Source organism: Mchenga conophoros, linkage group LG7 (genome assembly GCF_057382185.1).
Source record: "Mchenga conophoros isolate Kocher_MC1m ecotype Shallow Benthic linkage group LG7, M_conophoros_male_GT1.1, whole genome shotgun sequence".
In the NCBI taxonomy this organism is placed as follows: Eukaryota; Metazoa; Chordata; class Actinopteri; order Cichliformes; family Cichlidae; genus Mchenga; species Mchenga conophoros.
In genome coordinates, this window is record NC_140532.1 from 27,034,229 (window position 1) to 27,057,887 (window position 23,659).

At 39.3% G+C, this 23,659-nt stretch overlaps 1 protein-coding gene across 2 annotated transcripts in view; it reads left to right on the plus strand.

Moving 5' to 3' along the window:
• The window catches only part of LOC146570259 (proline-rich protein 5-like), a 41,222-nt gene that overhangs the window by 12,650 nt on the left and 4,913 nt on the right, over nucleotides 1-23,659 (plus strand). The window contains exons 2-8 of one of the 2 annotated variants that reach the window (XM_085283183.1): nucleotides 2,191-2,324; nucleotides 13,608-13,688; nucleotides 13,913-13,961; nucleotides 17,879-17,945; nucleotides 19,277-19,368; nucleotides 20,940-21,077; nucleotides 22,481-22,598. In XM_085283183.1, coding sequence (XP_085139309.1) covers nucleotides 2,206-2,324; nucleotides 13,608-13,688; nucleotides 13,913-13,961; nucleotides 17,879-17,945; nucleotides 19,277-19,368; nucleotides 20,940-21,077; nucleotides 22,481-22,598 — 664 coding nt within the window. In that variant the 5' untranslated portion in view covers nucleotides 2,191-2,205. The remainder of the gene's footprint in view (nucleotides 1-2,190; nucleotides 2,325-13,607; nucleotides 13,689-13,912; nucleotides 13,962-17,878; nucleotides 17,946-19,276; nucleotides 19,369-20,939; nucleotides 21,078-22,480; nucleotides 22,599-23,659) is intronic. The other variant, XM_085283184.1, reaches the window with a different exon arrangement.

The following is a 23,659-nucleotide window of genomic DNA, read 5'->3' on the forward strand; positions in this document are numbered from 1 at the left end:
CAGTAAGGTTCAGGAAGAAAAAAGTGAAATGGACATATATTAGAAAAATAAATAGGAAATTTAAATCAACTTTAAAAAACAAACAAAAACCAAAAAGGTTACCAAAAGATAAACGTGTGTGTGTGTGTGTGTGTGTGTGTGTGTGTGTGTGTGTGTGTGTGTGTGTGTGTGTGTGTGTGTGTGTGTGTGCGTACGGTGTTTTGATATTCCCTGTGTGGGGGTTGTGCAGTCTGACTGCTGTCAGGATGAAGGATTTGCAATAGTGCTCCATCCCACACAGTAGCTACAGCAATGATTTATCATGATTTATTATAATTTCACACTGGAAATTATAATACAGTTTTACTAGTTCTGTCAGCGTTAATCTCGTTAAAATGACGTTAATGCCATAACAGCATTAACGCGGCATACCTAAACGCGGTTAGCTTGTTAGCACGTTGACGCCGTGCAGCCCCACGCACGGGCGATCCGTGGTAACTCACTAACGGAGATTTGTCGCGTTAATGTTATGGCGTTAATGTCATTTTAACGAGATTAACGCTGACAGAACTAATTTTCACTGGAATTTTTTTTGTTTTTGTTTCGATGTTTCGTTTTAATGCACAACTCCGTAGTGCTCAGTTGTCACCATTTTAATGCAAGTGCATTTTCCACTTTGAACTAAAAGAATGATAACACAAGAGCAGCACTGATGAAACTGTCGATTACTAAAATATTAAATAGCTGCAGCTATTTAAGGATTTCCATTAGGTGGTAGTACCAGGTACTTTTTTTTTTTTTTTTAAGAGTAACTGAAGTCACTGTTCTGAGAAACTCTTGTGTTGCTTTTGCACTACGCTTTAGGTCAGTAATTCTCTTGGCAGCCATACATGCCAGTGTCAACATTGTCTCCACCATTTTTGACAGATGATGCTTCTTTTCTCTCCATCTCATGCTTTTGTCTCCACATAAACCTGGTATAAATTAATTTTGATTTCCAAGATTTCAGATTTTAGTTTTTCTTCAGAACTGTGAAGGATCTTTTAGATGTTTAGTTGTCAGTGTTTTTGTTGAAAAACTGTTGTCAGACTTTTTATTTACATGTTGCTCCTCAATACAGTTTTACAGTTCTGTTGCAGGTCTGTTCTTACTTGCAAATCTGGGTGAATTGCTTGTGTTGCCATCGTTTAGCACATCAGCGTGTTAGAGCTGCGCGTTAAATGAATCATCAAACCAAAATATTTGTGTAGGATTTTATTTAATAATTGAATTATTCATATAACTAGATGAATTGTTGTCATGCCTTTTACTGTTCTGATAAATTATTGTGTTTATTGCGCCCAGTTTCAAAGAACTGACAGGTTAAATGCCCAGGTGTTTCCTGTTGCATTGGTTCCTTACTCATGTACCTGCAGTGTAGGTCAATAGTTGCAGACTGGTTCTTGGTCATCATGTTAATTAATTGTTAATTAATTTTTAATTGTGAATCACAAGAGGCTCATTTTGGGGTCATATTTAAGGCCAAAAAAGAAGCACTATGAGTCATAGCACAAGAAACTGATTTGTACAATGTGTGGAAAATTGCACAGAAAGAGAGACATGTCACCAACAAAAAAGGGCTACATCCAATGAAAGAAAGTCTGTGTAGTTTCTGGAAAGCAGAGTACCTGGAGATCTGCATTTTATAGAGACAGGCTGATCTTGTATCTTTGCACAGGAAGCTGTGGGTTGATAGAAGTCTGTCTCTCTGGTTCTAAATAAAGCCGATGTAGCTAAAGCCGCTTTGCTGCATCAGCTATCAACAGAAGTTAAAGCAGCCTAGAACAGGGGAGTATTCCCAGTATGTAACTTGAAAGAATCAAGATCAACATAATAATACATTATCAAAATATCCTGGTTAGCCTAATCTTATTTGAGCATCCATCATGCAAGTTCCCCACTTTCAGAACCTCAAAGAGATGTGGTGTTTAGCTGCAGCACCTTTCACCTTCTTCCTCCTTTGCATGCTAGCAAAGTCACAATGCAATCTTCCAGTTCTATATACAAGTATTACTGTGCAACTCAACCACAGCTAAATGCGCTCATCACCTTCGAATGTTTTAATCTCAGATTCACGCCTGTCTCCAAGGAGATCAGTTTTGTATATTTGTAAAATGATGAAACTGTGTTTTAGTATGCTGATTATTCAGCTGCGCTTCCCTCTCTCTACAGCAGCCAGCTTCCATAATGGGATCTTTTCGGCGTCCCAGACCTCGATTTATGAGCTCTCCAGTTCTGTCAGACCTTACCCGTTTTCATGCAAGCACACCTGCTCTACAGATCTCCAACATCACTGTGTGGAACAGGTGAGCTGACTTCAAACAAGAAATCCCACAGTACTTTAGCTTGATCTTTGTGATCCATATTTAATTTACATTTAAAACCAAAGTAAGCCGAAAGTGACTGTAAGCTAAAATTTGAAGTGTTTTTGTTCTGTTGTAATTTAGTATTTTTATGAAGTCACTTTTCCATCAGCAAGTTTCATCTTCCCCTTTTATTCAAAGTCGGTAATTTATGTCAAAGGGCCTGCACTGACCTGTTACACTTCAAAATTTTAAATAGGCAGCAGTTAGAAGTTTCCACATATACTAACAAGTCAGGCTGGAATACAGAATATAACAAGAATTTGCCTGAATGGAGCACTACATTGGCTCAGTTCATTGGTATAAATATCAGACGTTATCAGTTCTAGACTGCACGACTCCATAATCCCAAAACAAAATGTACAGATATTATCTTACTTTTGTTCTACCTTTAGCACTGGGTTATGTTTTGTCATGTGTATAAACATTGGTTTTAAAAAAACAGAAAAATATAATAAGAGAAGAAGAGGTTATATTGAAAGTTTCAGAGGTTAGAAATTTTCTATTTGGTTTCATATCTGATTAGCTTCTAATTTTAGTGATTTAATTTATATTGGTAATGGCCTAATGAGGGCTGCGTGGTTATGTCTAGAGTTATTATCATGATAACAAGTCTTTTTTATTTCCAGACTGACCATTTTCCGGAAACCTTTGTTACTCATGTTTGTGGTTGAATGAAAACAATTCTGCAAAGAAAAGTGGGCACAGTTCTTCCACAGCGACATGAAAGAGTCATTGCCGGTTGTTGCAAATGCTTGATTCCTGTTTTTGCAGCCAGAGCAGGAAGAACTGACTTACTTACTTACTTTTGATTAACAGATAGCTGATTAAATAATCTGTTGAGCCCCTTTGTCCCTGGGGGTTCATGGGCTGTGCCGCCAGGTCTGTGATTTAACTATAGACTTAACATAGCAGCACCTGGTATCCAGAGAAATGGCAGACTCTCACAAAACCATTTTTATGACCACCAAACACAGCTAAAACAACAAACAATCAACAACAGGTAGACAGATTCTGCGAAAAGATGTCAACACAAAGTGCGGATTCCCACATTCACCCAGTGATATTTACACGGATCTACACAGACAAACAATGTCTCTGCTGTCTTCACGGATATTTCAAAACCACAAGTTTTATCACACTCCAACCAAAATTCACTGAAAAAGCAGCAAAAGAAGACCAAAATTATGCTTCACGTTAGAATTTATGCTAATATTTTTTTAATCTTACCTTTTCTGTCTGGCTTCCAAAAAAAAAAAAAACTCAGATAAAAACACATTTCCTGCATAGCTCCCTCTCCCAGCTTCAAGAGTAGTTTCATAAATCACTCTTTTCTACCTTATTCGTTTGTTTATCCACAGATGCATTATGCACCAGTCTACCATTGTGTACAGTGGGGTGTCCGCTTTTTGTTTTACAAAAATGACCTAAGTTATACTGTTCAACAAAATTTTCAACTTTCACAGATGGTGCCAAATTGTTCCTATGCTTAGCTTAGCCTCTAATTAAACCTGTGTAACTTTGCTCTGTGTCACTTCAGCAGCATTGTTCTTTCCACAGGTAATGTTTATATGTTGATTCATTCAGTTTTTGGTCTACTCCAGCATATTTTCAAAGGGTTTATATGCTATAAAAGCTAAAAAAAACAACAACAACATTAGTCCAGAAAAAGAATTTTTCATATTTTTTTCAGTGTTCCATCCTCAGTTATTTTGACACAATTGCATCTGATGTGATGCTTACATGATTATTTCTCACATGTGTTAGCTTTAATACCAAGATAGTTTTTTTTGTTTTGTTTTTTGTTTTTTTTGAAAATGGAGTTTATAATTTTAGAGAAATATTCAATTCATTTTGGGCATGATGTTTTCAAGCAGGAACCCCAGAAAGCCCATAGGGTATTAAAGGTTAAAAGAAAAAAGAAAAACCCCTAAAGTATCTTGATGCGTGCTCTATTATCCAGGTAAGGAAATCCAAAAAGGTTTATTCTGCTCATCTGCAAATGTACTCTATATAAGGTTGGGGAAACCTGCATAGGCTGAGACTGAAGAAGTCACTTGGATGAATGATGAAATGTTTCTCCCACTGAAAACGCTACGTCCAGATGAACAGAATCAACTTTTTGAAAAGTATATGAGGAATGTGGAGGGCCTAGACATGGTCCCAACATAGCTTAAATTGCTCCTTTGCATTGACTCTTCATCCCTGTGGAACTGTACTAGAGGGTTGGAAATGTTGAGGGTGGTGGAGAATGCTTGGCTGGTTTGTCCCAACTAGGAGCATGAAGGAGCTGCACGCTGTACTAGTTGAAATCAAGTCAGAGGTAGGACTGCCAGTCTAGGACTGACTTGTAAATTTCTTCTAGGCATTCAGTTGTATTTAGGTTTGGTGACTGCTAAATGCCATAGCATGTGACTCACATCATTACCATCTGTTTCTTGCTATGATGGCAACTGCACTCACTGGCAGCAGTTGTTTTCTAGCAGGATCATGTGTGACATCACAAGACTGAAACTGCTCATAATTGCCTCAAAGAACTAGTAAAGAGCTCAAGACGGTCACCTTGGATTTACCTCTGAACTCTCATTGACATCTGAATTCAGATCAGTTAAATTTTACTAGCGCCAAATCACGACAAGAGTTGTCTCAAGGCATTTTATATTGTAAGGTCGAATAATACAATAATACAGAGAAATACTGAGAAAATCACCCCTTATGAGCAAGAACTTTTGCAACAGTGAAAAGAAAAAACTCCCTTTTAACAGGAAGAAACCTACAGCAAAACCAGGGAGGGGCGGCCAGTTGACTGGAGAGAAGGAAGACAGGACAAAGGCACACTGTGGAAGCGAGAGAGAGATTAGTAATAACTAATAATTAAATGCAGAGAGGTGTATAAACACACAATAAAGGGGGAGGGGGTTGTTGAGTGAAGAACACTCACTGCATCATGGGAAGTCCCCAACAGCCTAGACCTATTTCAGCAACTAAGGCGGGGATCTATCTAATATGCTTAACTATATGCTTTGTCAAAAGCTTTAAGCCTAATCTTAAAAATAGAGAGCACGTCTGTCTCCTGTGTCCCAAGTGGTGGCTGGTTCCACAGAAGAAGAGACTTGAAGCTGAAGGTTCTGCCCTATTCTGCTTTTATATATCCTAACCTTATCACATGATTTGCTGAAGAAGATTTGAAGGAGTCAGGAATTACCAAGAAGTGCATGAGGGTGCTGCAGGATATGCACTTAGAACAGCAAGACAGTGGTGTGATGTGTCGCTGGTGTAACAAATGGGACTGCATCAGGAATGGGGTTAACAAACAGATGTGGACCAGCAGGAGTTTTCATTGACTAGGAAGGGAGCCTGGAGAGGTGGAGGCATACTCTGATCAAGAGTAAAGAAGAGTGAGAGGGAAGAAAGGTTAATTTGCAAGAAACAGATGTAGAGAAGGAGGAAGCGGTAAACAATCCAAAGCAATGACTGGTGTACAAGAGAAATGAAGAGAGTACAGGCAGGGTGGAATGGGTGGAGAAAAATATCAGGGGCGATTTGTGACAACAGGATGCCAACAAGGGTGAGTCAAATTCCTCGTTTGTGTGTACAAACTTATCCAAATAAAGGCTGTTCTGATTCTGCTGATTTGGTGGCAGTGCCAAAAGCGACCGGGATGGATAGGAATTAGGGCTGCACGCTTACGCATTTTGCATAAAATGAGAATCACGATTTTTTGGCTTAGAATTGAGATCACGATTCTCTCACGATTTTCTTTTCCAGTATAAATATTTATTGCACTTATTAACTGCACATCAACTTCGTAACAGTTGAGACTGAACATAAAAACAATAAATAAACATAAAAACAACAAATGTCTCACGTTTTGTTGTTGCCGCAAAATGTTGTACTGCTTGAAATTCCGTCTCCACCGTTGCTCGACACTGCGTGTATAGAGCAGGTAGTGCAACAATAGAAAAATAGTTGCTGGATGGCACTGTGTAGTGTTTGTCTAGGGTGTTGATCATTTTCCTAAATCCCTCGTTTTGCACAGTGTTGATGGGAGCCATATCTTTGGTCAGGTGATAAGTAATAGCCTCCGTAATTTCTTTGTGCCTGCGGGAGTTCGACGTGTATAGGGAAGCGCTGTATAAGGTTCCCGTTATTGATGTTTGGGTGGTTGACCGGGACGGATTTTCTCCTGTCACTTTCTCGTCATCCCTGACGTGCTCAACGTTGTTTTTTTTCCCTGCTAATTTTAGCATCACACGGCACAGCTTCTGTATCATGTGGTATAAGGCTCCGCCCTTGTCATTTGTTGAGCAGGAAGAGTGAGCGCTTGTTTTCATGCAGATTACGTCCCGGATCAAAATGCGGTACAATCGTCGTCGTCTTTTTTTTTTTTTCTTTTTTTTAAAAATCATTGTCATTTGGAAATGAGATCACACATAAGTATGAATCGAGATCGCGATTTTCTAACGATTAATCGTGCAGCTCTAATAGGAATCAAAATGACTCTTTCAGAGGGATGGCTCAGGTTGTGCAGTTTGGAGAAAGAACTGGAGATAAGATTGTTTCGAAATTATGCAGAAGAGCGACAGTGGAAAAGTACACAATCTTTCAGTTCTGAGGTTTTATGTATCAGAACAAAAAAATCATTGTGTCCTTCACAATTCGCACAGATTATTGAAATAACCTGAGATTAACACTTGACATATCTCATCATGCATTTTATTTTATTTTTTATTTTTTAAAAGAAACTAAGCCAAGGTGTAGATGCAGTGTGTGAAAGATGAAGTACACCACATGATGCAGTGGCCTGTATAACCACTTTTAACAGCAATAACTTGAAGTAATTTTTTTTTGAATGATTTTATCAGTCTCTCACTTGGCATTCGCATACCTAAATGCTTCAGACTAACAATGCATTTTTTATGTCATTTCATAGAACTGGACAAAGGGTGTTGAATATGGAACTGCCAGGCAGGAGAAAAAGAGGTAGAGCAGATTTATGAATGTAATGAAGGAGGACATGGCAGTGTTGGCATTACAGGAGCGGATACAGGGGATGGGGTGAGAAGGATGAAGATGAGCTACTGTGGCTTCCTCTAAAGGAAGCGGCTAAAATAAGATGGAGAAGTTACAGTTGAAAATTCTTTATCCTACTGCAGCTCAGTTTGTCAGGGTGTTTAGATTATTTTATCACTGACAGGAGGAGCTCACACCTCTGAATCTGTGGCCTGTTTCCTGCACTCCACAGCTCAGAGCAGGATGTTTAATAGGAAATAGAGGCAACAGCAAGGTCATATCCTGAGAACCAGCTTAGCTGCATGCAAGGACATTGGACATAGAGAGGACACACTTAAATGCAACTGACCCAAGGAAAAGAGAAACAGCCTTACCTAGAGGCATTATATTTTAGGTTGTCTTCATCCGTATGTATATATGTCTCATTCTTAGTAATGCAATTATTTTCAGCAACACAGATTTACCCTTAAACTCATGTGTCTGTGAAGGTTCTCGGTCATCCAGGTCATCGTAGTCTAAGGAGCTTGGAGAGAAAAGCGTCTGGACTTCTTTAAGTTGCTTGAAGACGCTTCACCTCTCATTCGAGAAGCTTCTTCAGTTTTAAGGGTCAAATGGTGGAGAGTCCCAGATTTAAACACAGTGGGAGTTTCCCACCCAAAGAGGGACAAAGGACCCCCTAATGATCCTCTACCTAATCACATGAGCCAAGGTGTGAAAACTGGTGTGGATCACAATCAGCCAGGGTTTCGGGTGAGCTCATTGTGAATTGTAGCCAACCTTTACATGGACGAAGTGGAAAGAAAGGCTCTTGGCTCTTTTAAAGGGAGAGTACCCAGCCACTGGTACAGATATGTAGACGACACCTGGGTCAAAATCAAAACACAAGAAGTGGAATCCTTCACTGCGCATATTAACGCAGTGGATAAAAACATCAAGTTCACCAGGTAAGACACAAAGGACGACTGTTTGCCTTTCCTGGACTGCGCTGTGCACATTGAAGAGAATGGCAACCTCAACATTGACGTTTATTGGAAGCCCACACACACGGACCAGTACCTCCTCTTTTAGTCCCATCACCCTCTGGAACACAAACTTGGAGTAATTAGGGCCCTACACCACTGGGCAGAAAATGTTCCCTCTAAGCCTGAAGGGAAAAAGGAACACACGCATGTAAAGGAAGCACTCAAAACATGCGGTTATCCTAATTGGGCGTTTGTAAAGTCAGCAAAGATGCACAGAAAAGAAGACCAGACACCAGCGAGGGAGGATAAGAAAGACAGACGCAACAACATTGTCATCCCCTATGTAGCCGGTGTATCAGAGAAACTCAGAAGAGTTTTCTCCAAGCACGACATCCCGGTGCATTTCAGACCCAGCAACACGGTCAGACAAAAACTGGTTCACCCGAAAGACAAAACTCCTAAACACAAACTTAACAACGTGGTGTATGCTGTACAGTGCAGTGAGGATTGCCCAGACCTCTACATTGGAGAGACCAAACAGCCACTTCACAAGCGCATGGCACAACACAGAAGAGCCACCTCCACAGGACAAGACTCAGCAGTCCATCTGCATCTAAAGGATAAAGGACACTCTTTTGAGGATGGCAATGTTCACATTTTGGACAGAGAGGACAGATGGTTTGAAAGAGGAGTGAAAGAAGCCATTTATGTCCACTGTGAGCGACCATCTTTGAACAGAGGTGGTGGTTTACGACACCAACTGTCTGCCATCTATAATCCAGTTTTGAGATCCCTTCCCAGACGCCTTAACGCCCACTCACCTCCTGGGCCATCTGACCTCAGGAAATCGCATGATAGGGTGGGGCCAGGTTTCACAATGAGCTCACCCGAAACCCTGGCTGACTGTGACCCACACCCGTTTTCACACCTTGGCTCATGTGATTAGGTAGAGGATCATTAGGGGTCCTTTGTCCCTCTTTGGGGGGAAACTCCAACTGGGATATTCCTCTCCTTCCATCTCAAATGTAACATCTGACATTAGAGGGAAGACATTTTTACAATTTAAGTAACACTCTTGGTATAGAGTGTTTGTCTTTTTCATTGGTTAGTACTAAACCTAATAACTGGTTGGGTCACTTCAAAGTTTTCATTTTGTTCTTAAGCCAGTGTGTGTGGACTGGCTGGTGTGATTTGGATCATTGTCCAGAACGCAAGTGCGCTTCAGCTTGAGGTCAAGAACAGATGGCTGGACATTCTTCTTCAGGATGTTTTGTTAGATGGCAGAATTCATGGTTCCATTTACCACAGCAAGTCTTCAGGTCCCGAGGCAGCAAAACAGCCCCAGACCATCACACTACCACCACATTTTACTGTTGGTGTTAGAGTCAAATTGTTAAATGTTGCCATTATTGTACTTAAATTTGTAAGTCTTGGTTCAAACTATATGATTAAGGACTTTCCTTTGTTTCTATCCGGTCGTTAAGTCTGACGTCACTAGCCGTGTCTGGGCCTAAACTCCGCTGCAGGTCCATATATCAAACGATCACTATGGCATTACTGAGAGTTGAAAAACTGTCTAAAGTCTTTCATCTTTAATAAAATGATCAGCGTTCTGCTCTACCAGGTGTAACAATTGAGTTTAACATCCAGGCATCCATGAAAATGGAATTTATGACATTTAACGGAGTTAGAAGTTAGCAGGGAGTTAGCTCGCTAGCTTCTATCTAAATACAATATAGCATGTCCTGACTGCGGGGTTTTGGAAACAAATTAAAACGTATAGCTCTGTTATCACTTCCAACATAAATGAAAACAGAAAACTAAACAGCAGTGACGTTTGTAGGGTTACTGAAGTTTGGCTAGCTGGTACATAATGATGTGCTACGTGGCCGCTAGCAACACAGCTATGTTAGCATAATATAAACAAGATAACTTTTTTTCCACTCGATAAAAGTTAACGTGAGTGTTGTTGGTGGTCAGGAACAAATGTAATCGCATGGCAGGATGCTGTAAAAGGACCAAACTTCAGCCAGGAGAACAACTGAGATAATCCATCCACAATACGAGGTTAGTCATTCATATACTGCTGCATGGGCTGGGCTTTAGTTACATCCTAAGGTTTTAAAAACTCAGCTTAAATAAATGATTAGCGGTAATAAAAGCCGAGGGAGGTCAACAGTGATCACTGACTGTTTTAGGAGCTTTTTGAGATTAAATAGAAGAAAATACAAAACATTAAACATGTTAACAACACAAAAGCCATATTAAACACAGACTACTTTAGGCCCGGAAGTAGGGTTAGTCACGTCATCACTTAACGACCGTCCTCCCCAGCCTGTTGAAAGGTGGGGGAGGCTATAGTGTTTAACTACAGGGACATCGTATGTGAAGCTTCTGTTTCTGCTTTCTTATTTAGTGAGGATGTTTTACTTGCCATTTATGACCTCACCTGTGCTTGTGTATGGTGAGATGGTGAGAACGTTAGAGGGGTTAAGCCATATACAGGGTGGGGGAGATTACCCTTTGGTGAGCAGGAGGTCACACACACACACACACACACACACACACACACACACACACACACACACACACACACACACACACCTAGTGCCTGACACCATAGGGGGGGTTTACAATGAGTGTTTGTGAAACTGTGTGTCACAGAAATAAGAGGCTGCAGGGGAAGCTGGTTCTTTGAAGTGGTCTGTCACCAAGGGCAGAAGGGCTGCTCTGAGATCCTTCCCTTGCTAGTATGTGAAAAACCGGTTGAGCTGTTCGTCTTGCTTTGTTAACGGGAATACGTTTCTGAACCAGCGGGGCCTGTGGAAGCGCAGACCCAACAGTTGGTATGATGTTACTTTTACACCAGATGTAATGGGACACACACCTTCCAAAAAGTTTAACTTTTGTCTCGTCAGTCTACAGAGTATTGTATTAGTATTGTAGTGGCCACAGAAATTGAACTCTGCTTTCCAAAGATGACATATATTACAGTTCATTTATGCTATTATAGTCACTGATTGGAGAGGTTGTAATCACAGAGTTGTGACTGTAAGTAGTAAAAAAGATAAATATAAGAAATTTGAGTTACAACTTTGCAGCTCTCAATATGGACACATTTGTGTATAAATTTATTTTCTGTAATTGTAGTGTGTGTGTGTGTGTGTGTGTGTGTGTGTGTGTGTGTGTGTGTGTGTGTGTGTGTGTGTGTGTGTGTGTGTGTGTGTGTGTGTGTGTGTGTGTGTGTGTGTGTGTGTGTGTGTGTGTGTGTGTGTATAAAAATAAATAAAATTTTAAAAAATGTTACAAGTGAAAATTTCAAAAGTTCAAATTTGTTCTACACATTGTCACTTTTTTTGAAAACTCTCACATTTTGCATTATATTTATTTATTTATATTTATATTTTTTGTCAAATAATGCCACCCGGCCAATAAAATGAGTTGAAGGTGGTGTGACTTTCATTTGGGGAGGGGGGGGGCTCTCTGCAAGCTGCACTACATGAGAGACATCTCCATTAGGAGGTACGATACAGATCACTATTTTACATGTTTAAAGTGAAATAAGTGTATATAAAAATACTTGTATGTGCATGAATATGTTAAGAAGTATATTTGATTGTTCGTTTTACTTTTTAAAATTTATTTCTAGAGTAAAACTGTTAATTTTCATTCGTTACCTCAAGGCAACACTGTGCAGTTAGCCCAGTTTTTTTTTTCAGGCAATATAATACATTAGCATATGTGTGTAGAGATGTGTTTGACTATGATCATACAAATGCACACAATGTTTTTTACTTTACAATCTACTGACAATTACAGGACATGGACGTTAAAGCCTTTTATGGAAGGAAACCAAGGGAATGTGCAGAAAGTGTAGAAAGTGAGCTTTCAGGGAGTGACAGTGAAGTAGAGGAGTGGATCCCTCAAGAGGTCAGAGGTCAGCTGATAAAGTAATTGTGTGTGTGTGTGCGTGTGCACCCGTGCATGCACATCTTCCTGTTGCATTTCTTTCTTTCTAATACTTTTTTCTTTTCGATGCATGGTGCCAGGGTGCAGTGGTACACCAAAAGCAATGTGCCGCAAAAGCAATGTGCACCTCAGCTTCACCCCGACCCCAACTGCTTCCTGAGGTTCAACACTGAATGCACAAGACACCCTGAGAGATCCCTGATCAAGTGTTGGATGTATTTTGGTGTTTTATTGTTCTGTGAAATTGTTTATTTGTTGTTTGTTTATTTGTTCATTCTTGTCGTACTAATAAAACTTATTATAGAATAACTTGGTGTTTGACTACACTTGTTGCACAGTGTTGCGTTGAAGCAACAAACCAATATCTGTTTGGGGGGGGGGTCAGATTTTATGATTGATATATTATTACGGATCCTAAAGCTTCCCCAAAATAGGGTGGAATTTTTTTTCCCCCCCCCAAAAAAAGTCATGCAGTAGAGGGTTAAAACGTTATATTTTTTGATATTTTTGTGAAAGTCTTTGATCTTTACTGCTCTGTGGTGAAAGGCTGATCAGGTATTACCATGTGTGCCTGACCAGTGGGGTGACGTAGGATTTTCAAATTGATACTATAGGTGCATCTACTAAAAATCTTGGACAAGTTTTAATATCTGTGAAACTTACCTCAAAGTCAGGGTCAGAGGTCAAGTTTTCTGAAAATCTTTTCAGATTATTGAATTCAGTAATCTGAATCTCAGAATCTCAGATCGTGATAATCTCTATTCAGGGCTGAAGTGCAGCCCTTCACAGCAGTCTAAGGTTTTCATGTGGCCTTTGTGAAAACTTAATTGTTCAACCCTTAGAAAGTGATTGCAAATGGGTCAGTGACCCCAGCTATACTTCAGAAGTTGTGGCAGAAAGGTTTAATAACTACAAAGTGTCCTGGTGTTGCTGTGACAAATCAATGAACCCAAGTCCAGTTCAAAATTTGTGGTTAGACCTGACCAATGCAAATGAGGGAAGAACTCACAGTAATTTATTGTTTGGAGCTTGTGGCATTCTACCTGAAATATTTGACCCTGGTGGTATAAATGTTATGATGCCTTCAGCTTCAACTGAAAAGCTAAGGAAATAAGTAATCGAAGTATTACATTCTGAGTTTTTAAAATGCCTAAGATCTAGCTTACTGGAGACATAATGCAGTTTGCTGTTTTTTAGTTCTTCAGAAACTCGGTATGATAAAACAAAGATTTCTGTTACAAGCTAGAATTTATTTGTTTGACCTGTTTTATTTCTCTCTCAGGGTCCAATCAGCTGTGATCAAGGTGTTCAAGGGGGGAGCTCTGCAGACTAATGAGCTCTACACACTTAACGAGAGCATCAGGTGACACTTTACTTTTTCTTTTCAAAGTAGCCTTGTTGAATCAGAACAGAACAAAATGCAGAGACAGAAGAAGTGGAAAGAGTCGGCAGAAACAATAAGTGAAGAACTAATTTAACTTTAAATGAACTTAAAGAAGAAACTGGTTTGGACTGTGTGAGTGAGATAAAAAGGAACATGGTAGCTGCCAGTCTTCCTCACTGCTCAAGTCTTCTGTGTCTTTGTAGGTGGCTCCTTAAAACTGAGATGGGTTCCTTCATCACAGAGTACTTCCAGGTATTTTCTCTTCCTCTTTTACCTTTTATTACTCCTGAGTAAAGTAACAGAGTTCATGTCAGCAGGAGTCTCTAAGTCAGAAGCATCTGAAGGTCTGTTTGTTTTCCGTGGGCAGGGGAAACATTTACTGTTGCCGATGTTGGGCGCTGTCCTTACTTTGTCTTATCATTAGTCTTGTAGTACTGGTACTGGATTTTTGAGCATTTTACCAATACTCAATTCAATTCACTGCCACCACAACAACACCCATTTCAAAGAACTTAATATATTAAGGTAAAGAGGACTACAAATTTGGAGAGATAACACTAATGATCAAAAGTGAATCCTACATGGTGACTGCCAGTAGGAAGACCTCCAGCAGAACCAGGCTCAGTAAGAGATAGTGACGGGATGAGGGGGAAGAGAATAGAAAAAAACGTATTGCATAGAGATATCAGGAACAATAAACTGGACAAGATACAAAGTACAGTAAGCAGTATAGTATTGTTGGGGCGATCGTGGCTCAAGAGTTGAGTGTTCGTCTTGTAATTGGAAGGTTGCCGGTTCGAGCCCCAGCTCGGACAGTCTTGGTCGTTGTGTCCTTGGGCAAGACACTTCACCTACCGCCTACTGGTGATGGCCAGAGGGGCCGATGGCGTGATATGGCAGCCTCGCCTCTGTCAGTCTGCCCCAGCTGCCCCCAGCTACAACTGTAGCTTGCCTTCACCAGTGTATGAATGTGAGAGTGAATGAATAGTGGAATTGTAAAGCGCTTCGAGGGGTCCCGAAAAGCGCTGTATAAATGCAATCCATTATTATTATTATTATTATAAGGAATTTAATAACGTACAATAGTGGCATGTAGGTGGAGTGGTGAAAAGAGAGGAGCAGCATAGAAGTTCTCAATGCATCATGTAAAGTTGCTACAATTTTATAGATTTTTGCTGATATGTTGATCACCGAAATTATTTTTAAAGTTAGTCAAATTTGTTATTTTATGGGAAATAACCTTTAAATTGTTATGGATTGTGAGCCACAGGAACTACTGTATCACTGCCATTGTAGTTTTTGTGAGACTTGTAGTATTTTAGTTCTGTCTCGCTTGTATTACTGATCTTAAAATTGGAAAGGCATTTATTATGAAATTGCAGGCTGTTTTTGACAACACATCCCCTTTGTGTTCGGATGTGTTTGTGTCCTTTTTAATTTTTCTTTCTTTTCTTTCTGTTTTTTATTTTTTTTTATTTTTATTTTTTTAAATGATCTGCATGTTATGTCAGCACTGAGTTTCTGGTCTTCTTTGTGCTGAAATGTCTTTCCTCTTCAAATCCTGAAGCAGCTTAGCTTTCATTCTGTCATGACATTCAGATTAAATTTTTTGCGGTTATTCTGAAGGACTTCAGTAAAAAAAAATGTAATATTTAAATATCCAGTGTTATTATCAACAGTACAGTTCTGCTTTATATATGCACCAAACAGCCACAGCATTATAATCATATTATAATACATATTATACAAATAAAGTGAAAAATACTGAACATTACAAATCACTATAATGTTCTGTTAGGAAAACCTTGCAATCAAGCATTCATGTGGATAATATTGGACATGTACTAAGTCCTTCTAAAAGCCAATATGTTTACAGAGCTGCTTGAAAAGCCTCTGGGCACTGATTTAGGTATTTATTCACCTCATCGTGCTTTATTTAAAAAGCACTTTGCTCTCAGACTGCAGGCTTATTCGTGGTTCCTAGTTCATTGTTCAAGTTGTTCAAGTAGAATGGGAGACAGGCCCTTCGTTACGGAACCAGCTTCCAGTTTGGATTTGGAGAGACAGACACACTCTCTGCTTTTAAGATTGGACTTAAAACTTTCATTTTTATAAGGAGGCTTTTAGTTAGGGCTGGAGATATCGAGATTAGACTCGGCAACCAGTGGCAATACAATATTTCCACAGTCTGGAACTGAACTCTATTCTCCCAAACAAGAATGCTCGCCTCAAAAGAGTGGGATTTATCAGAGATTACCTTCAGAACTTGGGAGTAAAGCATGTAATAATTAGCCTGCTTGTAGTCTTGACTTCAACCCCGTCAAGCACCTGTGGGACTTCGGTGTGCTCTTGTACAGATTCACTAACTTGTGACAAATGCTGGTTGAAGAATGAAATGCCATCCCCCAGTAGTATGTGATCCACATGAGGAGCAGAGAGCAGAGGTGAAGGACTGCAGTGGCTGTGGATGCTTCTTCCACATGCTTTTGAAGCCTGTTTGTTTGAATCAAATGTGGCTCCATTTAGGGGGAAAGAAACCGGCTTTGCAGCTATATACACTTCACTACCAAGAAGCATTGTTAGAAGTCGGAGGTGACTCTACCGACAAGGCGCAGGAACTTTCACTTGAGCCAGATGAAACTATGGTGTCATTTGATGTAGTCTCTCTCTTCACTTGCATACCTACAACAGAGGCAGTGGAGACTGTTAGAAAACCCCGATCAGATTTGCACACTGTTAGATCCTAAAAACAAATGAATCCAAATTTGGTTAATGAATCCAGCCGGAATTTCCTTTTCTTTTTTTCTTGTTTTTGCTCAGAATAAGAACATTTCCATACAAATATTTGTAAATGAATCTCATTATTTGTTTGTTTTTTAATGTCTTTGTAGTACATTGAGTTACCTAATGTTAGTCACTGCACAAGAGAACCAATGATTGAATCTCTTGATATTAATTGATATGACTGCTTCAGTCATTTAGCTTTAATCAATTTGCTCTGAACTCAAGATCAAGAAACAATTTTCACCTTTAGATCTCTCTCAATGGCTCAGATACTTTATGAATTACTTTCACTAACACCAGAATTCAATTCATAACACTGAAATTCTTAGAAAACCTCAATTTAAAAATTGTGTCACTAGGAACAATCCATGGTACTAGAACTGCAGTCCCTGATCAGTGTCAGCCGTTGCCAAAAGAGCCAAGCAAACCAAACAAAAAAGCGCTGTGAGTGCTCCAAGTCTGGTTGCCCCGCGCAACTGAGAAACCACAGGGCTCCTGGTTCCTGTGACGAGCGAAAAGAGCTGCGAAACTAAAGAGCAATCTCTGCTGTATCTCATTATCTGAAAGGAAATGTGTGCTGTGTAAATGTGTTCACTGTTACAGTGATGATAGTTTCCTGTGCTACTTACTAACACAATAAATAAGGAAGAACAGCAATGCTTTTTATACTCTGCCTTTAAAATATTTGACCCATGTGTTAAAACACCTGTATGCATGCTATAATAACAATAATACCTTGTTGGTCACTGCTTCAGTAGTGATATTTTTACATAAATACAAGCTAGAGTGGCTGTGGCCCAAGAGGTAGAGCAGGTCATCGACTAGCTGGAAGGTCAGTGATAAGATATTGAACCCTGAGTTGCCTGTGATGCATCCATGTGAGTGTTATTATAGTGATATCAGGTTGAAAGTGCTTAGGTTAGAAAAAAGTACTCTTATAAATGAACCTCATAGTATTAAAATGCTTTGCGTGCTCAAATTGAGTAGAAAAGTACCAACCACAATATTTATAATATGATTAGTTCTTTTGTAATGTATGAATGGATTTTTGTTTGGGTATTAGTGCGTTAATTTAGCAGGTTAGGACACTGACAGTGATTTTCAGACAGCGCTGAACACAGGATCACACAGTATTTGGACTGGTTAACTTTCAGTCTGAATCTTTGGGAATCTCTTTATAATCCTGTCTTCTGTTCTAATCTGACATGTGGTAAGATTAAATGTGTGATTATTTTCTTTTTTATGTTGTCCCAATTTGAAATGGCAGTTGCATGAAATGTGGCGTGAAATTTAAAGACATCAGCTTGTAGATGATGACCTACTTATTGGCTTGATTGTCCTGGATACACAGTTCAAATCTTTGTCTGTCTGTGTTGATGTTTTAGAATCAGCTGCTGAGTCGAGGTCTATCTGGAGTCCTGGAACAGATCCTTCTTCAAAACAGTGACACTGGTTAGTAGGGTGTTAATATAAAGAAGCTGGAATCTCTTATGTTTAGTTCGCCCTATGTTTACTATCAGCTCAGAACAATGTAGAAGAGAACAGGCCTGGATCAGCACTGTCTCATATTGCCCATAAAATAGAAAATGAATACATTCTTGTAACTGTAGGATTTAAAATGACAGAAGGGAAATTTGATTAGGTGGTGTGGTATTTAAGCCACTGAGAATTCTGCATGAAGTCATTTGCAAATAAGTAAGGTTTATTTACATAGTGCTTTTCAAGAACAAAATTCAAAAACTGTTTTACAGAAATAGGGATACAATATGTCTGTGAAGGTTCTCAGTCCTCCAGGCTACCTCGCCAAGGGATTAATAAAGTTCTGTTCTAACTCTTTAAAAAGCAAGGATGGGGGTACGGAGCTCAAGTACACAAAGCTCTGGTACACTTGGGTTGTGCAGCAGAACAATGATCTAAAGCACACCAGCAACCTCTGAATGACTCAAAAAAATAAATAAAGGTTTTGACTTGGCCTAATTACATTTTAGACTAAAGCTAAGATGCCTTTACATGAGCTTACACAGGCCGTTCTCTCAAAAATGAGCAGCCTGTTTAAAGTCTGGCTGAATTTAAACAATTCAGGAAAGAAGAGTGGGCCAATTCCTCCGAAAGACTAGAATTTCTTATGTTGCTATGTATGCGTCTCTATCCAGTTAATCCCACCAAGAAATGTTGAAGTTTATAGCACTCTAACATTATATTATGTTTTCAATCAGCTGGGGAAAATATCTGAATCTGCTCTTAATTGTCATTCCATTAAGACTGAACAGAGTAAGTTAGTGGAATTTGGATTAAAGGGAACTGTATTGATATTTTTGCACTCCCACTGTAGAAGTTATTGAATTCTATTATGTTGGTTTTTTTAGCTGGTTTAGTAAATTGTGACTATTGTGTGTAAAAACTGGTTGAAAGGATTGAACTAATAATTGTTTCTCTAATAATTTTGACTGATTTAAAATGTGAAAAAATAAAAATGTGTTAGACTGTGACACTGATGGCACCCCACATTTTCCAAAGGTTGCTGTAGTGGCCGTGTCTGATATTTTCTGATGGACCATGGAATCACTGCATATATGATTGTTGCCACTATGTTGCAGCCAAATAAAGGATATTGATCTGTTATAAAGTAACAGGTTTCAGCAGAACATCATGCTTGTGTCTATCTTCTGTTAACCTGTTTGTTTATACAGACAGAAAAACAGTACGAGTAAGTCCTCAGATGGTGGGAAAAGCTCAGCATATCACTGTAATATTGGTTGTATTTCTAACTCGTGTCCCCACAGATGACAACCAGCTTAATGTCCTTGCCTGTATGTGGGACCAGTTCTTCACAGAGACCCTCCCTACACTGCAGGCCATCTTCTACCCTGTCCAGGTAAAGTGTTCATCGTCCACATTACAAAAATGTATAGTTCAGTTCTTCCCGAACTTTAATAATACGGCATTCAATTAAACCAAGACTTCTGGAGCCTTTTTATATTATGTTACTTATGTTATGTTACTTTAAATCTGCCAATCCAGAAAAATGATTGTCTGCAAAACTCACTGTATAATGTTGTGATCTGTGGTGACAGTAGAAAGCAGGTGAAAGAGAGAGATGAGGTATGCACTTTAAAGAAGAGGAATAAAATCTAGTAGAAGAAAGACGGGTACAATCTGTGTGAATTGGAGTTAGGGAGGTGTAATGTTTAAGATGCATGAAGTACAGGTAGTGAAGGCAGATGGGGATAACCATTTGAAGGAACAGTGTAAAAGAGAGAAGTCAAGAAGAGGTTGCAGGCAGGTGAAGTGGGCAATTTGTGACAAAAGGGAAGCGGCGAGGAAGGATGGTAGTGAGACCAACTATTATAGAGTTTAAAGATGGTTAGTCTTACAAAAAACATGGGGAGGAGCTAGATGAGTCAGGAGTGGCAGATCATGCTCAGTGTTTGTAGACAAAATAAGAGAGGCAAGGATGAGATTGTGTGAACATGTAGAGATAAGGGCTTGTGGATAAATTAAGCAAAGGATATTGAAGAAGGAGCAGCTAAGGGTATTGAGACAGGAAGAAAAAATGAAGACCAAAGGGGAAATTCATTAATGTAGGGACTGAGGACATGCAGAGGGTTGGTGTGACTGGAGATGTAGGCCCCTAAAAGGAGAGGCTGAAAGAAGACATTCGTATAGTACCAGTTAACAACAAGATGCCATATAATGTACGATATAGACTCAAAAAATGTTAGAGAGAGAGAGAGAGAGAAGCCTGATGATCAGATGAGTAATCACTGAGATATGGAAGAAGAAAAGGAACTCCCATTTAACAGCAGAACCAGGCTCAGGGCGCAGGGGTGAACAAATGAAAACTGTGATGTTCATAAAAGTAAATCTTTTTCTTTTCTTGCTACATTTTTGAATTTGTGAGATTACCACAATGGTATCAGAACAGTCAGAAGTTTTTTCTGTTATTTTCACAGCTCAATTGTCCAAAAAATGTTTTGGAAAAAAAAATATTGTTTGTCCAAAGAATGTTTTGGACACACAATATTGTGTCCAAAACAGCTGTGTCATGGGCTTAGTCTGTGTCTGTGCGTGGTTTTAGAAGATCTAAAGTTACAGATTTAAAGCCTTACATCACCTGGGGTCATTTGAGTGCAGAGGTTATTAGATTAACCCTCTGATCTGAGGACTGAAGTAAAGTGCTTCTGAGCGATATTTTTCATTCTTTTTGGTTGTATTTTTTCACATTATCTAGATTTGAAATCATATTGGGATGAAAAGCCCACATGAGGTCACCGTAATGTAAATTATGAAATTTTAATGGGAAGACTCGGCTGAAAGTGAAAGTAGGGCGCAGGTAGCAGTGATTATGGTTAAGGCAAGTGTCCAGCAAATTAACCAATACTGAAATGTTGTCTTTAATAATAGTCTGTGTTTATGTATTTTTAAATATGACTTTGTGCATTCCAGGGTCAGGAGCTGACTGTGAGACAGATGGCTCTCTTGGCCTTCAGAGACCTGGTGCTGTTAAAACTTCACCTGGAGGACACTCTGGGAAATGCAACCTCTATTCCTCCATCAGTCACACAGATGCTACTGGTGTTACAGGTAAACACACAGTCACACACAATCACTCGCTCTATTTAAGTTAATTACAAGTCAGTTACAGCCTTTATTTCTTAATTAGCACGATATTTCTTCATGGCCAACATCACTGTAACCCAGAAACCCAGAAAATACAATCAGATACATATGAAACAGTTTGTCCATGTTAGCTTAATCATATTATTTGGAAATGCAGCTAAAACTGAGCTTGCATCAAATGTTAATGTCCCAAAAGATAAAGAAAAGCTATGAGCATAACATAAGAATGCAGTTAGGTCAGAGGTGTGGCCATTATTAAACAGAAAGTACCTGTGAGTCCATAAAAGTTTTCATTTTGGGTTTATTGCTAACATATTTGACTCTTATGTGAGCTACGTACTGGTGTTGTTGTTGGTGAAATTAAAGATAAAAATGCAAAAATAAAAGAACAGGCTATTTAAAAGTACTAATCATCACTAATACCCCTAGATCTAAACAGTTTTAACACGAAGACCTTCAATAGGTTTTTGATTTTTGGATACAGATATTACTTATCAATACACTAGTTGATACCATTCTCTATATTTTATATAAAATAAAGATATAACAGACGTTATAATTCTGACACATTACGGGGCCAAAATAATCGTACTTCTGCCATCGATATTACTACAATACTAAATTGTTTTTCATTGTCATGACAGTTTACACTAAATTCAGACTTAGTGTAAACTTAGGCTAGCTACATGGTAGTTGTTGCTGTTGTGATGATTTGTTACCAAGCATTCAGGACCTAAATCAACCCAAATCAACTTGACTCCACTGTAATAAATGGTGGGGAATTTTTTCACAATAATTAAGCAATTTAAGAATGTGGTTGTACGTTTGATCTGACAGAACTATGCCTGCTGCTTGTCTACATTTAAAGAAATACTTACTAAAGGTTCATTTAGTGTGGGACCAGGAGGTTGCCCTGAAGATGCTGATATAAAGCATTGACTGCTTGCTAAAGTAAACATATTGTGCTGTGAAGAATATTATAGTTGAATTTAGTTGAATTTTTCATTAGTTGTAAAATGAGCCCAGTCTTTTGAACATTCTGACCTGTCGGCTTTGACCGCAAAAAAACAAAATATTAACGCACAGCGATGTCAAATGTAATCCCTTTAAATTGGCACATTTTATTGGGGGTTAGTTAGAAATTAGAAAGTATCAGATATATTAGATTGCATTAATACTGCATGAATTCCAGTAGCAGTACAGTTTGCCTAGATGCTTCTCATTACTACTGACCACTCTGGTCCTGGTATCCATCCTTACTTAGTATTTTGAAGTGATGTCTTCAGTTTTTAAAATATCATACAGAGGCCCAAAGGTACTCACTTAACATCAAAAATTGTATGAACGTCTTTGTCTTTTTCTGCCAGGGTATCCATGAGTCGGGTGTTCCAAGTTCGGAGTATCACCGTTTGGAGAGTCTCGTGGAAATTGTTGTGTCTCCATATATCTGCAATGTCCTGCACAATAGAAACAGCCACCAATTAGGTCAGTCCACTGATCACTGATACTGCTTTTACATTACATTGATTTGTTACAGTTAAAGTTACAAGTTACAGATTTTAAGGCTTACATCACCTTGGGTCACCTAAGCGCAGAGGTTATTGGTTTAACCTTCTGAATTGAGGACTAACGTAAAGTGCTTTTGAGCTATATTTTTCACTCATTGTGGTTCTACTTTTTTCCACATTATCTGGATATGACATTGTATTAAAGATAAAATACCAGAAGGTTAGTTGTACTCCCAGCACAGTCTCGAGAGCATGGAGGAAATTTCAGGAGACGGGTAGTAACTCTGGATAGGGCCGTAGAAGGTCCTTAACCCATCAACAGGACTGGTATCTGCTCCTTTGTGCAAGGAGGAACAGGCTGAGCACTGCCAGAACCGAACAAAATAACCTGGCTTCAGGTTTCATGACAGCGTGGCCTCTAATGGGCCCTGTGCTCACTGCCTGGAACAATGGATCCTGGTTTTCATTTATCATAAAATACCAGAATTGGCAGGTTGATGGCAGAAATCTTGTGCTTTTCACAGATGTCAAGGGTTCCAGAGAACCATGGAAAGTGTTATGCTGCATGTAACATTGTTCAGCACAACCAATTTGGTGGTGGGTTAGTGATGGTCTGGCGAAGGATGCATATACTTCTACAGGCTCTACAGGTTATAACACCCTGACTGCCATTAGATATCAGAATGAAATCCATAGATCCATTGTCAGATGCTACACTGGTGTGATGGTCCCGGGGTTCCTCTTGGTGCACAACATTGCCAGGCCTCATGTGGTTAGAGTATGTAGGCAGTTCCTGGAAGATGAAGAAAATTGATAACATGACTAGTCCACTTGCTCGCCTGGCTTAAAGCCAACAGAACACCTCTGGGACATAATGTTTCAGTTCATCTAGTGCTGCTAGGTTGCACCTCAGACTGTCCAGGTGCTCAGTGATGCCCTGGTCCAGATCTGAGATGAAACTCCCCAGGATGGCATCTGTCTATTGTTAGACAAGCACACGGGGGCCATGCAAACTTCTGAGTACCATTCTGAGTTGTT